The sequence below is a fragment of the Pelobates fuscus genome, chromosome 8 (genome assembly GCF_036172605.1).
Source record: "Pelobates fuscus isolate aPelFus1 chromosome 8, aPelFus1.pri, whole genome shotgun sequence".
Lineage (NCBI taxonomy): Eukaryota > Metazoa > Chordata > Amphibia > Anura > Pelobatidae > Pelobates > Pelobates fuscus.
The window spans coordinates 172,135,797-172,150,229 of NC_086324.1; the positions used below are offsets into that span (position 1 = coordinate 172,135,797).

The 14,433-nt window shown below is 45.0% G+C and overlaps 1 protein-coding gene across 2 annotated transcripts; it reads right to left on the reverse strand.

Moving 5' to 3' along the window:
- Positions 1 to 4,780: 4,780 nt before the first annotated feature.
- On the reverse strand, positions 4,781 to 12,352 carry LOC134572047 (nucleoside diphosphate kinase A-like). Of its 2 annotated transcripts, none has more exons than XM_063430836.1 (5): positions 12,271 to 12,352; positions 11,848 to 11,977; positions 10,521 to 10,622; positions 6,190 to 6,302; positions 4,781 to 4,964 (listed from the first exon to the last, which is right to left on the reverse strand). In XM_063430836.1, the coding sequence occupies exons 2-5, from the start codon at positions 11,974 to 11,976 to the stop codon at positions 4,847 to 4,849; spliced, it is 462 nt and encodes a 153-aa protein (XP_063286906.1). In that variant the 5' UTR covers position 11,977; positions 12,271 to 12,352; the 3' UTR covers positions 4,781 to 4,846. The 2 variants fall into 2 exon arrangements, with proteins under 2 accessions (XP_063286906.1, XP_063286907.1); XM_063430837.1 differs by lacking the exon at positions 12,271 to 12,352 and adding an exon at positions 12,208 to 12,227.
- Positions 12,353 to 14,433: the final 2,081 nt, after the last annotated feature.

A 14,433-nucleotide genomic window follows, 5' to 3' on the forward strand; every position in this document is an offset into this window, starting at 1 on the left:
TGCCTATAGGTGGTACATGATACCTATACGCCTGGCCAAGATAATGCCGTCACAGCCAAACACCTGCTGGCGCTGCCACAGAGACACAGGCACATTCCTACACATCTGGTGGGGTTGTAACATTATACAGAGCTACTGGAAAGAAGTTCTTTCCCTCATCCACTCACATACGAACATTGCAGTCCCCAACTCCCCAGCCTCCCTCCTATTGTTCATGTACGAAGACCAATACCCCCCAGCCAATAGATATTTGATATACCACATCCAAATTGTGCCCCTGACACACATAGCCAGGAATTGACTATCCACATCCACAGCGACTATGCAAGAATTGACTAGGTATATCTCAACAGTGGGGAGCTACGAAATGCACACTGCCCCCATAACAAAACGCCAGTCCTGGAAACAGGAGGTTTGGGAAACCTGTACCAAGAAAGCCGCAGACTAAACAGACAAAAGTGAGAACACACACTCATATAGAGGCATAGATACAAAGACGATAGATGGGAAACCCGAGACAGAAACGGGCACTATGGGGATGAACCCGAGGCGCGACTCTGAAGGACTCCACTGACACTGGTTCCATATATAAACCGGAACAACCCCCTCAACCCACCCCCCCTTCCCCCCACCTTTCTCCCCCTACCTCCCTACCCCCTTCAATATGCACATGCCACCCATGGACCCCATTCCGAAACAAGACAAACAGAACCACGCTAATAGCAGGAGACAGTTGACACGCCTGACGCCACCATCGGGTTATGCAGTGTTACCTTCTCACTGACGCATGAGCTGACCGAAAGGGTCCTGGGCAACACTGTGCAAAACTATGCAAACCTAAGCAAACTGCGCAAAACTATGTAAAACTATGCAACACTGTGTAAAATTATTTAAAACTATGCAACACTGTGCAAAATGATGTAACACTATGTAAAACTGTGTAACATGGTGCAAAACCGTGCAAAACTATGCTAAGCCTTGTGATACATTGCATCATGTGTTATGTATCTGCCTGCACCCCCCCCCCTTTTATTTCTGTACCCCCCTTCTTCTCTTTTATGCATGAAAATAAAAAATGGCAAATTGAAAAAAAAAAAAGATATAGAGATTGTTCATTAATACTTGATTGTACATCTGACATCTGTTTAATTTCTGGAGAGGATTTGCGGGGCTGCCCCATAGACGCTAACGGTATTCTAACTATATTCTACTGCAAAAGATCAGTGGGTCCTGGCAAGCCGTATACTCTTCCTTTGGGCCAGCCGTATACTCTTCCTTCGGGCCAGCCGTATACTCCTCCTTCGGGCCAGCCGTATACTCTTCCTTTGGGTTAGCCGTATACTCTTCCTTTGGGTTAGCCGTATACTCTTCCTTCGGGCCAGCCATATACTCTTCCTTCGGGCCAGCCGTATACTCTTCCTTCGGGCCAGCTGTATACTCTTCCTTTGGGTTAGCCATATACTCTTCCTTTGGGCCAGCCGTATACTCTTCCTTTGGGCCAGCCGTATACTCTTCCTTTGGGCCAGCCGTATACTCTTCCTTTGGGTTAGCCGTATACTCTTCCTTTGGGTTAGCCGTATACTCTTCCTTCGGGCCAGCCATATACTCTTCCTTCGGGCCAGCCGTATACTCTTCCTTCGGGCCAGCCGTATACTCTTCCTTTGGGTTAGCCATATACTCTTCCTTTGGGCCAGCCGTATACTCTTCCTTCGGGCCAGCCGTATACTCTTCCTTTGGGTTAGCCGTATACTCTTCCTTTGGGTTAGCCGTATACTCTTCCTTTGGGCCAGCCGTATACTCTTCCTTCGGGCCAGCCGTATACTCTTCCTTTGGGTTAGCCGTATACTCTTCCTTTGGGCCAGCCGTATACTCTTCCTTTGGGCCAGCCGTATACTCTTCCTTTGGGCCAGCCGTATACTCTTCCTTTGGGCCAGCCGTATACTCTTCCTTTGTAATTTGGGGAAATATTGCCTCTCCTGTTTGTTTCCTAGTCCAACCTACTGTTTAGTGTTTCTCATTACGTTAGCTGTGCTCAGTGGAATTGATACACCATATAAAATATTAATTACTTTTCATTTGTATGCAGGATTCCTTTTCAGAACTCCCCCGGGGAGATGTTCTTGTCTTAACAATGGTAGAAATCCCTTTCTATCCCTCCGTCCTCACATGCAGTGTCTAATAACACAGCCAAACGTGTCATTGGAATACACAGCAAAGGATTCTGGGGCATACAGTTTAGATAACTGCTGCTACAAAGCCCATAATTGCTCTATAGGTTCTGTGCCGGTTCTGGTTTATGTAGAGCTGGCTGAGGTGGTGCACAGAGACTCCACAGACCAGTGTAGTTAGAAAGAAAATGGAATACCGCAAGAAGTAACAAAAGCCATCGCAAGCGTTTGTGCTGGATTTCAAAATACAGCTGTGACACATTAAATATTACAGTGCAGCACATTTATCTGTAGGGATTATTCACCAAGTTCCCGGATGTACTTCACTTAAAACCGCATTGCAAAATGGAGGCAAAAATAGCCCACCTCGTACAAATCAATTCATGGTGAGTACGTTTTGGAATTTGGAGATTTAGTGAACAGTTAGTAAACACTAAAAGTAACAATATCCGGGCATTAATACAATATTTACCAAATCAGCGATGTTAAAAGAAACACCAAAATCCGCGTTTACAAATATATATTCCTAGTACCATAGAGTAATACTACGTATTTAGGTGTCCGGTAACCGGTTTAGAAAATTTAGTTTTACTTTGCTTATTTCCCCCTGCGCGCCTGTCCCTGTGTGGTCGTCCCACCTCCAGCTGAGATCATCAGTCATGAGGATCTCAGCCAATCCAATGCTACCCCATAAGGAGTACTCTGGAAGCAGCCATCTTTCCTCCCTAACAGGCTACAGCTGGCTGAGCATCATGGTAAATGTAGCTAGCCTTCCTCGGGTTCAATGGCTGATCCAGCAGACTACAAGATAAATTAGCATCTCGTGGTTGGCAATATCACGAGAAAGATAGACGATGAGCATACTTTATGGCTGTATTGGGCTAAAGAATCAACTGCAGCCCCTTCCCCTCCGCTGCATTCCATTCTATAGAAATCAATAAACTACGCTGAACAAAATGTGTGGGTTTAATAAACAGAAACCTGTTTAATAGCTTTCTATAAATCTACTGAACAGGAAACACTACTTGTAATGCCGAGTGAAGGCCCCTACTGTTACAGGTTCCCCAAACAAACGGCACAAAGCTCATAGTAGGCTTCTAGTAGGGGACGAATTTGACTTGCACACCTTGCTGCTGCCCGGCGAAGGATTAAATGCACGTGTGTGTCAGATATTCCATGCAGTCAGCTTTCTGATCTATTAACCCTTAACCGTAAACATGCCAGCTGACAGCATTTACTTTGTAAACCTCCCAGGAAATTCTTTATAAACCACCCCGGCTCTGTATCACTCCCAGCACCCACATCCGTGCCAATACCCACAAATACACCCTGTCTTCTCCTCATATGTTGTCACTCCTTCATTCTGATGAACAGTCCAGGAAAAGGGCTGCCCTGCAAGATGAATCATGCCTATTCTGTAGGACATACACCAGCTGATCAAGAAGAGATTCTAAAAAAGAACCGTCGAGAATAATCTCCCTTCCTGCAATTTATCGATTTACAGCCAATCAAGGTTATTTAGTAAAGGGGGAAATGCAAAGTTTGGTCAATTAACCAGGACAGGAGCCATGTTACGGAATTAACCCTAGTTCTCCGTTTAGTAAATAGGCTACCTGGCGTGTTTAGTGACCGTCAGGATTGGGTGATGAGTGACTCCTAGGGATTAGTGGAAAGTCTGTCTTGGGCCGGTACTGCCCAGGCTACATGGGGGACCCTTCCGAGTATTAACCCCTTAACGAGCGAGCACTTTATGGTTAAAATAAATATTAGCACACAATGTATTTAAGGACCAAACTTCTGGAATAAAAGGGAATCATGACATGTCACACATCATGTGTCCTTAAGGGGTTAAACATATCCAAACAAGTTTGTGTATAGATTGCTTTGCAGACACTATTATTAATATCCCGCAGAACTCTACTGTATTATAAAGGGGGACATTTATCCATATAGGAGACAATAACAAAATGTTACAGGAACAATAGGTTGATAAGGGCCCTGCTCGAAAGAGCTTACAGTCTAGAAAGAAACTGTAGACAATATACAGTGCCATTTCTCTTGGAATATTTCACACAGGGTCCAAAATGTTTGTGTAAAGGAAAAATGCAAATTCTCACATACAGTAAATTAATATGGTCAAATACCTTGCTTCTAGATAAAACAAATTAAATAAATGCAATTGAGAATAATGCAAAATATGTTTACTCATAAATAAATACAGTTGAATCATATATTTCTAAATTAAAGGTATTTAAAACTGCTATAGCAATCTTTATCAATCTCTGGACTGTTAATGTAATGCTAACAGTGAAATGGTAGAGTCCATTTACTACTTCCCCTTCACGACTGTACGAATGGTATGACCCATTTAAACTTCCTGTAATGTTTGCAAGAAAGACCAGTTTGTTAATTATACATCGTGCTAATTAGCAGGTCCAATCAACCTGGGTGGTTTCTGGCACCTTCTAACTGGATCAAGACTCACTTTAACCATGCAGGTGTCAGAGCCTGGATTCTCATGTTTATTTATTGTCTTTTTGCAGGCTTGCAGTTCTGATGGTGGCAAGAATTGATCTGGATTTACGGGTAAGCAAAACAGGACACAGGCAAGCTTGTTTGGGGGCAGTAATACTTTATTCATGTAACGGAATGACTGACAGGTAAAGGAAAGACACTCGTTATTCATACACCCAGTCGTTGGCACAGCTTTTGTAGTCGCAAAGCTCTTCTGGAGTGAACCACAAGGCAATCTCCTTCTTGGCACTTTCCACAGAGTCGCTGCCGTGAATGATGTTCCTGGAAGATGCAACGGTAAGTCAGAACAGGTAAGTGATGACAGAATATGGTCCAAAGGAGTGAGAATAAGCTGAAGTCACAGATACAGAGCCTTAGTAAGCAGTCTACTACACTGCATTGTTTACATTGTAGCACTAAGACAGCCTCTATTGGCTTCAGACCACACAGCCACTGGAGGCGCTTCCTGGATGTTAACAGGCTTTTGGTCCTGTAAATGACGCTGGACGTCTTCAAGCTCTGCATGAGGACATCCAGCATCAGCTACTTCCCACTAGGAAAGCATCGATTCATGGGTCTAATGTGCGTGCGGCACTTGCCACCCATGCGCATTAGCGTCCGCTCATTGAGCGATAAAATAAAAGGCGGAGCCGTGGCCCAGCACCAAGGGGCATCGGTGCGGGGATCAGATAAGTAAATAAAGGGTTTTTAACCGTTAAATGAACCGCGGCCGGGAGAGGGAAGGCAGAGGGAGCTTTAGTGCATATTCCTGGCACTATAGTAACCCTTTAACATATAATTTCTCCAAAAAGATCTCTAAACCTTCAGACACTCACTCAGAGAATTCCATATGTTCCACAACAAACATTTAGCCGGTCACTGTATTCAGTCCTATACACGTCCGTTCAGAATCATCTGCTATTATTGTGCTGAAAGCTTATAACACAGACTCTGTAAATATATTTAAAGAAGGTCTCGATTTTTTGTAGGATATTAGTTTGTATATGAAGAGATTGTTCTAGGAGAAATCTGAATGCCATTATGGAGCCAGGTGGGATTCCCCCTCTTTGTGGCATGGTTGGCAGAAGGGTTGAACGTTATGGACTTTTAACCCTAGTGTGCTTTCAACCTAGATCACTACGTAAACCCCATCTTTGTGGGATACTACACTTCCATTAAAGGTAAGAGGACCAGGATTGGCTGGGACATCTCCAGATCACACTGACTTCAGACATTAATACGGGATTGTGGAATTGTGCAGCAAGGTAGGAACAGAGAACTTTTATTATTTTACCATCTTTGTTCATTGCCAGCCTGGAGTATCCCTTTAAAAAAAATCCAGCTCAAACTTCATTAAAAAGGGATTATGCAAATAATTCACTTCTTGCCAATCTAGATGATCAAATGGCAAAAGCTGCCAAGTATTCTGTGCGGTCAACTGGATTCTGGGATAGAAGGAATGAAGTCGTGTGTTTTGGGGTTTCTTTGGTTTTTTTACACTACTCACCTGCGAACCTGAATGCCAAAATCTCCACGGATGGTGCCGGGCTTAGAGTCTGCCGGGTTGGTCTCTCCCAGCATCACACGGCCTGTCTTCACCACATTCAGACCCTCCCAGACCTGTGGAGAATGGGATGAGCTTGTTACAGGACACCCCGATTAGTGTTTCAGCTATTACTGGTGGGAATCACTCTATAAATACCATACAGTGCAGCCGTCATGGTACACACACGTTAGGTTTAAATGACAGAGCTGAAATTGTCATCTATGCATTATGCTGGCCAATGTATAGGTTTTCTTTTCAGGCCCTTTAGAAATTTGGGCCCTCTGCTACCTGTGAATTCTTGGCATAGATGTCTGCGCCAACAATTGAGTGACAGGTGACAGCAGGAGAACCCCAAACAGGCAGTTTTCCTGCTGTCACAGATGTTCTCCAGTTAGTATGTCACATGCTTGTGGGTGGAATATAGGAACAGTGACCAACGTCGCTCCATTCTCACACAGATGTTCTGGTAATAAACCCAGTGTGGCGCTATCATGGTTTGTCCACGTAGGATCAGTCAATGTTTCGATGGGCAGGAGAGGAGAAAGACGCGACCAGAGGGTGGCTGTTACAGTAGGGTAAAACCCATAACCCACGTAGAATGGCATCACTAACCCACTAGACCGGTGTGAGTAACCATTTAAAGGTACTCTAAGCACCAAATCACATCTAAATGTTGTGGTTTTGGTGCAAAGTTCCTGTCCCTTTTCTGTTATGTAGTAAATATGTTTGCATATAGTCAAAACATAACTCTGGAGGTTTTCAGACAGCCACTAAGAGTTCTTTCCTTTGAGTTCTTCATGTTAAGAGTCATCACGCACCACATGACAATGAATGCATGTTTGTTAGAGAAATTGTAGTGATGTGCCATGCGTTTCTTTTTAAAAAACATTGGACTAGATCAGGGGTGCCCATAAGGTAGATCCCAAGATGTTTTAAAACTACAGCTTCCATGATGCGTTTTCATTAGATGTCGCGAATTTCCGCAAATGTTCGCGAACGGGCGAACCGGGGCGAACCGGGGCGAACCGCCATAGACTTCAATAGGCAGGCGAATTTTAAAACCCACAGGGACTCTTTCTGGCCACAATAGTGATGGAAAAGTTGTTTCAAGGGGACTAACACCTGGACTGTGGCATGCCGGAGGGGGATCCATGGCAAAACTCCCATGGAAAATTACATAGTTGATGCAGAGTCTGGTTTTAATCCATAAAGGGCATAAATCACCTAACATTCCTAAATTGTTTGGAATAACGTGCTTTAAAACATCAGGTATGCTGTTGTATCGATCAGGTAGTGTAAAGGTTACGCCCGCTTCACAGTGACAGACCAAACTCCCCGTTTAACGCACCGCAAACAAACGCAAACAGTCCATTTGCACAACCGCAAGCTCCCCATTTGCACAAGGATGGATACCAAGCTAGCCATGTCCCATTCCTTGTCCTCACTGATGTCATTGAAGGTCTCTTCCTCCACCCAGCCACGTACAACACCAAGGGCCCCGAAAGGTGACAACAAGCCCCCTGTATTTTTTTTTAAATGTACACTACTGTTACACCAGATATGAGTTGCACTGGTGTGACACTGTGCCCTGGCAGGCCCTGAAACGCACACGTGTGAAGGAAACTGACTGCTATTATTTCACAGTCAAATTTCTAGTTTTTTTTTTTAATGTACACTACTGTTACACCAGATATGAGTTGCACTGGTGTGACACTGTGCCCTGGCAGGCCCTGAAACGCACACGTGTGAAGGAAACTGACTGCTATTATTTCACAGTCAAATTTCTAGTTTTTTTTTTTTAATGTACACTACTGTTACACCAGATATGAGTTGCACTGGTGTGACACTGTGCCCTGGCAGGCCCTGAAACGCACACGTGTGAAGGAAACTGACTGCTATTATATTACAGTCAAAAAAGTTTTGTTTTTTTTTAAATGCAAGCTATTGTGACACCAGATATGAGTGGTGGCACTGGGCAAGTGGGCACAGTATACGCTGTGAGCCTGACACACACGCTGGCAGGCAGGCAACTGCAATAAGATTACACAGAAAAAAGAACAGCAGAGATCAGATGACTCCTTCAGGACTGTAGTGGACACTGAATACACTAGCCTAGCTATCGATTTCCCTATTAAATCAATAGCAGCTACACTGTCCCTCCTCTCACTAAGAATGCAGCTTCCGGGGGCTGGGGCCTAGCTGTCATGGAGGAAAGACGCACTTCGTGTGAGCTCCCTCAATATCTCACTTTAAGCAGCTTTCAACAAGCAAATTTCACCCCAGAAGGGGATGACCCAGCAATGTTGCTCCTACCTGACCGACCCGACATGCTTAATAGCGGTCAGCAACTCGACAGAGTCTTACTTACCTCCGAGTGGCAAGTGTGGCTTGGTGCTTACCGGGCGGGAGAGGCAGACGATATCCCGATCCTGGGATGCCCAGGTGCAGCTACTTCCCGGCAGGAGCTCCGTTACCCCCCCCCCCTCGGACCGGTGGGGGTTATCCCGGTCCACCCCTGAGTGGCTGTCTGGAGCTAATGGACGCACAGAGCACAGCCGCCCAGGCTGACATACTCATCTGCGACTCTCCCAATATGGCGGCAGCCGCGTGTCCTCCTGGTACCACCAAAGCATGGCAGGATATTGAGTCTAAGCTGGACAGACTCTTTTATCGATTTTGGAAGCAAATAACAAGCAGGAAGCCCCAACAAGCTCCACCACAGCCCCAACAAGCTCCACCACAGCTAAGCGAAGCAGTCCCCATTAAAATCCACCAACGCAAAAGGAGTCGAAGACGGGACCGGAGGCACAAACAGAAATGCAGAGCCTGCCCCACGTCAAGCACTTGCCTCCACCTTAAGCCACCACAATCCCGCACTGGACGTGAAGCACCACCGAGACAGATCCGACCACCCGACATAACAAGCTTCCACCACCTCAAGCCGCGAACCCGGCACTCAGCCAGAGACTTGCCTTTGTTGTTCCAGGTATCAGGGACTCCCAGGGTCTGCACCTGGCGCCCAGAAGGGATCGGATGAGCACAAGCAGTAAACAGCAGCCTGCCAAGCATGTCCCACTATAGCCGATCCTCCACACCATGCCTTTGATCACATGAACTGCTCTCTGCACATTAACTAATCGTAAAGTAGCAAGCGTTTAAACATGTCATTATTTCACCTCCTAAAGAGTTTATTGTCGTAGTTCCTTACATGCCTTTACCTTAACCGTTCATGTATTATGTTATTCACTAGTCTCATCTCATGGGGCGACTCACACTTGATTTATAACTAATGGTGGAGCTGCTGATATAAATACACAGTTGATAACGTGCAAGCTACACCCTAAACATGTCAGCCATCTTTCACAACAATGTACTGCTATATACTCATACCCTCAGTGCAACTAGCCATTAGCCATGATATATGCACGTTCAGCCTAGCATGCTCACTTCTGTCAAAAAAAAAAAAAAAAAAAAAAGAATGCAGCCTTCGAATGAATCTAAAATGTATGCTGTCCAGGAGGTGGGAGGGTCTGGGAGGGAGGGTCTGCTGCTGATTGGCTGGAATGTGCTGCTGACTGTGAGGTACAGGGTCAAAGTGTACTCAATGATGACGAATAGGGGGCGGACCGAACATCGCAAATGTTCGCCATCTGAGGCGAACGCGAACAAGCTATGTTCGCCAGGAACTATTCGCTGGCGAACTATTCGGGACATCTCTAGTTGTCATTCTAAACGCATTGCAGGCATGCAATACATCACGGGAGTTGTAGGTTTGGGGATCTACCTTTTGGGCACCCTTGGACTGGATGATGATGTGATATCTACTGAATCCTCATATGTAAAGAGTACATTGGGGTTTCAGTTCTGTGATGGAACAAAAGGTACATTTTGGGGGAATGTGTTTGGTTTGGGATTTGGCAGCCTAAAGGGGGAGAGTAATGTGGACAAATTACAATCCAAGTGATGTTCCCAACAAAGATAATATATGTTCGGGTTCTATTTATGGCTTTGGGTGTAATTATATGTCGACCCCAACATGACTGGTTCACTTTAAGATTGTTCTTAGCCATTACCCAAGTACAGGAAAGAGACTCAACAGAACAGACAGGGGTTTCATTTACTAAACTTTGAATTTTAGCAAAGTTTAGTCTACGATAGCGAAGATGTGACTACAGCAATATGGAGACTATTTCAGAATATGGTATTATTGCAATTCAATCTTCAACCCTAACAATTCCCTGGAAGTAAATTTCCCCGACACTGAGCTCAGCAGGGCGCTGCCCAGTACCTACCATAGGAACCACTGGCCCGGAGCTCATGTATTCAACCAATCCATTGTAGAAGGGGCGATCTTTATGGTCAATGTAGTGCTGTTTCAGGAGGTCTTTAGGGGCCTGCAAGAGAAAGCATGAAAATTAAAACTCAGAAATGCAGGGACTCTATCAAAGACAGTACAGGCAGCCGTCACTCAAAAAGTGAAAGGTAACGGTATTATTCACATTGATACAGCTAATCGGTTAATTTAACCCCTTATTGCAAGGGCAGCTAAAGGTGAATCTACAGCAGATAAAGGACTCCAAATTCTGGAAGGTTTAGTTATACACTATTCTGAGGTCTATCCTTACCTTATGTGTCATTTTACCCCACTCCCTCTAGCATGTAAGCTCATTGAGCAGGGCCCTCAACCCCTCTGTTCCTGTGTGTCCAACTTGTCTGGTTACAACTACATGTCTGTTCGTCCACCCATTGTAAAGCGCTGTAGAATTTGTTGGCTCTATATAAATAATAACATAATAATAATCCTTTGTCACTCCTGTATAGACTGTAGGAACATAATACAACTATTAAAGAGACCAGGAGGGTTAATAACACCCCAGGGAGTCTGGTGTGTCAGCCAAACCCGGAAACTCCTGAGATCACAGAACAAAGACAGCCAGGGCTAGGATATGGGCACACCGATAGCCAGGGCCAGGATATGGGCACACCGACAGCCAGGGTTAGGATATGGGCACACCGATAGCCAGGGCTAGGATATGGGCACACCGATAGCCAGGGCCAGGATATGGGCACACCGACAGCCAGGGTTAGGATATGGGCACACCGACAGCCAGGGCCAGGATATGGGCACACTGACAGCCAGGGCCAGGATATGGGCACACCGATAGCCAGGGCCAGGATATGGGCACACTGACAGCCAGGGTAAGGATATGGGCACACCGACAGCCAGGGCCAGGATATGGGCACACTGCCAGCCAGGGTAAGGATATGGGCACACCGACAGCCAGGGCCAGGATATGGGCACACTGACAGCCAGGGCTAGGATATGGGCACACCGACAGCCAGGGCCAGGATATGGGCACACCGACAGCCAGGGCCAGGATATGGGCACACCGACAGCCAGGGTTAGGATATGGGCACACCGACAGCCAGGGCCAGGATATGGGCACACCGACAGCCAGGGTTAGGATATGGGCACACCGACAGCCAGGGTCAGGATATGGGCACACCGACAGCCAGGGTTAGGATATGGGCACACCGACAGCCAGGGCCAGGAAATTAGAATATATATGAACATTCAGCAGCAACTCCCCCATGGTATCTGTAAATAATGGTGGCTACCTGCTTTAATTTCATGGCTACCAGGCTGAATCCTTTCTGTTCAAACCGCTTCAGGATTTCACCGACCAGTCCCCTCTGGACACCATCAGGCTTGACAGCGATAAACGTGCGCTCCTGGTTGGCAGCCATTCTAGGGGAAGGAAATGGTTAAATCCTGGGACAGTTTGTGTTAAAGTCACAGAACCCCTGGAGGACACAGTCCATTGTTAAAGGTGTCCTACCAGACCCTGGCTCCATGCCCAGAGAGCAGAGGCACAGAGCACAACATGGTGGAGCCTCACTCACACAGAGCACCATGCACACTCAGGGCCCTATAGAAAGCAATGCATCCTCTCTCAAACCCAGGTTCCCCTCACTCACCCTTCTATTTTTACCAGACAGGAGTGGAATAAGGAAAGACACCTCTTCAGTACATTTTTATACCTGCAGTGATGTCATTTTCTGCCCACAATCTAATTGGATGACACATTGTATACTGTCAGCAAATGAGCCATGAATCACCCAGGCCATACACTGTAAGAAACTTCTCCCAGCCACCCCGGCTCTATAACACTCCCAGCACATACCTCGGTATCCACGCCCACAGACACAGCTGCCAAATACACCCTGTCTTGTTATTATATGTCCACAGACAAGGGAGAAAAAGGATTTCTAAAAAATTCTCCCCAGTTCTCGTTCCCAATAAAAAAATATTTTTATTCAAAATAAAATACTTAAAATAGATTAAATTCACATACAGTGGGAAAAAAAATCTCCTTAACCTTCAGAGTCGCGGCATACCATGGTTATTATTATTATGTTATTATTTATATAGCACCAACAAATTCCGCAGCGCTTTACAGTGGGTGGACGAACAGACATGTAGTTGTAACCAGACAAGTTGGACGTACAGGAACAGAGGGGTTGAGGGCCCTGCTCAATGAGCTTACATGTTTGAGGGAGTGGGGTAAAATGACACAAAAAGGTAAGGATAGTATTAGACTAGTGACAGTTGCAGAAGAGGAATCAGTTGGGAGCTATTAACAGTTTAATTGATACGCTTTTATGAAGAAGTGGGTTTTTAATGATTTTTTGAAGGAGTGGAGACTGGGTGAGTATCTAACGGAGGAGGGAAGTCCATATATCACTGTCCATCTATTTTAAGAAGATTTTGACTGGACAGATTTTCTTTATTGTTAACGAGTAGTGGTGAGAATTCTTCAGAAACACATATTCTTCTTTTGTTTTTTATCTGTGGATTATAATTTTGGCGCTGACTACCCTTTTGCGTTACTAAGCTTGGGGCTGCATTACATAAACATGTCAGCATAGCTTAGATGCATATTTGAAGATGCCATTTACCTACATAAAAGGAAGACACCTTTTTCCATTTTTTTGGGGAGGGGTGTCGGGTTACAGTTGTGATGAACAGTCCATGAAAAGGGCTGCCCTGCAGGATGATTCTTTCATATTCTGTGGGAGATACACCAGCTGATCAAGAAGAGATTCTAAAAGAACTGTCGAGATTAATCTATCTCCCTTCCTGAAATGTATCAATTTACAGCCAATCAATGCATCGTTCAAAGTTATTCGGTATCGGTGAAAGGGAAAATGCGAAGTTTGGGTCAAAACATTCAAATTGGTAAACTGCCAAGATTGGGAGTTAAACACAATTCTCAGTTTAGTAAATCAGCGTCAATATATCCCAGCTGACGTATTTATCGACCTTCAGGACTGGATTATACGTGGCTCCAAAATGACAAAGTGACAGGAATCAGGGTAAACTCTGTCCTGGGCCGACGTCATCAGGGCAGTTTGTATCTCGCCCGGGCTCCATGACTTAAGCAAGGGTCAGAGACCCTTCCAAGGATTAACAGCCACACCAGATGATTTATTTTACCAAGTTAATCAGATTATCATATTTCGAGCTATTAAGTAATATCCTCTCAAACATGGTACAAAATTTGCTTCAGTTAGAACGTTTAGAAACAAGGGCACATTGTAATTCCAGGACAAAATCTCTGGAATCAGAACACATGGAGAGCCTGCCCTATCCCTTTCTGCAATATACAGGGATTACAATATCACTGGCATTTTAACTGGTACTTCGAGCGCACTGAGCAAATACATATCTACAGACTCTGATAAGACAATCTCTTTGAGTAAAGAATTCAACATATTTATTGTTCTTACTGTAAACAACCCTTTCCTCTGCTGTAGGTGAAAACTCCTTTCTTCCAGTATCAATGGGTGACCTCTTGTCTGTTATATATTCCTGTTAATGAACTTAGTGTCAGGATTACAAGTTGAACTTTGTCACAACTAGGACTAAGGATAACGTATAAACGAACCTTAGAATGGCCGGACTTAACGTATCCAAGAATAGTCAAAATACTTGCCAAGGTCAGGGACACAGAATCAGACACAACGATGAGGGAAAGCCAAAAGTTAAGGATACCAGATATCAGGGAAGTCAAAACAAAGCCAAATTCAAATACCAGAAAATCAAGATCAGGAACGCACTCTCTGATAACCATCAAGATGAAACCCCAACAGGGCAAAGAGCAAGAGGGGAATTGGGTTTAAATAACCCTCCTGTGTATCCGA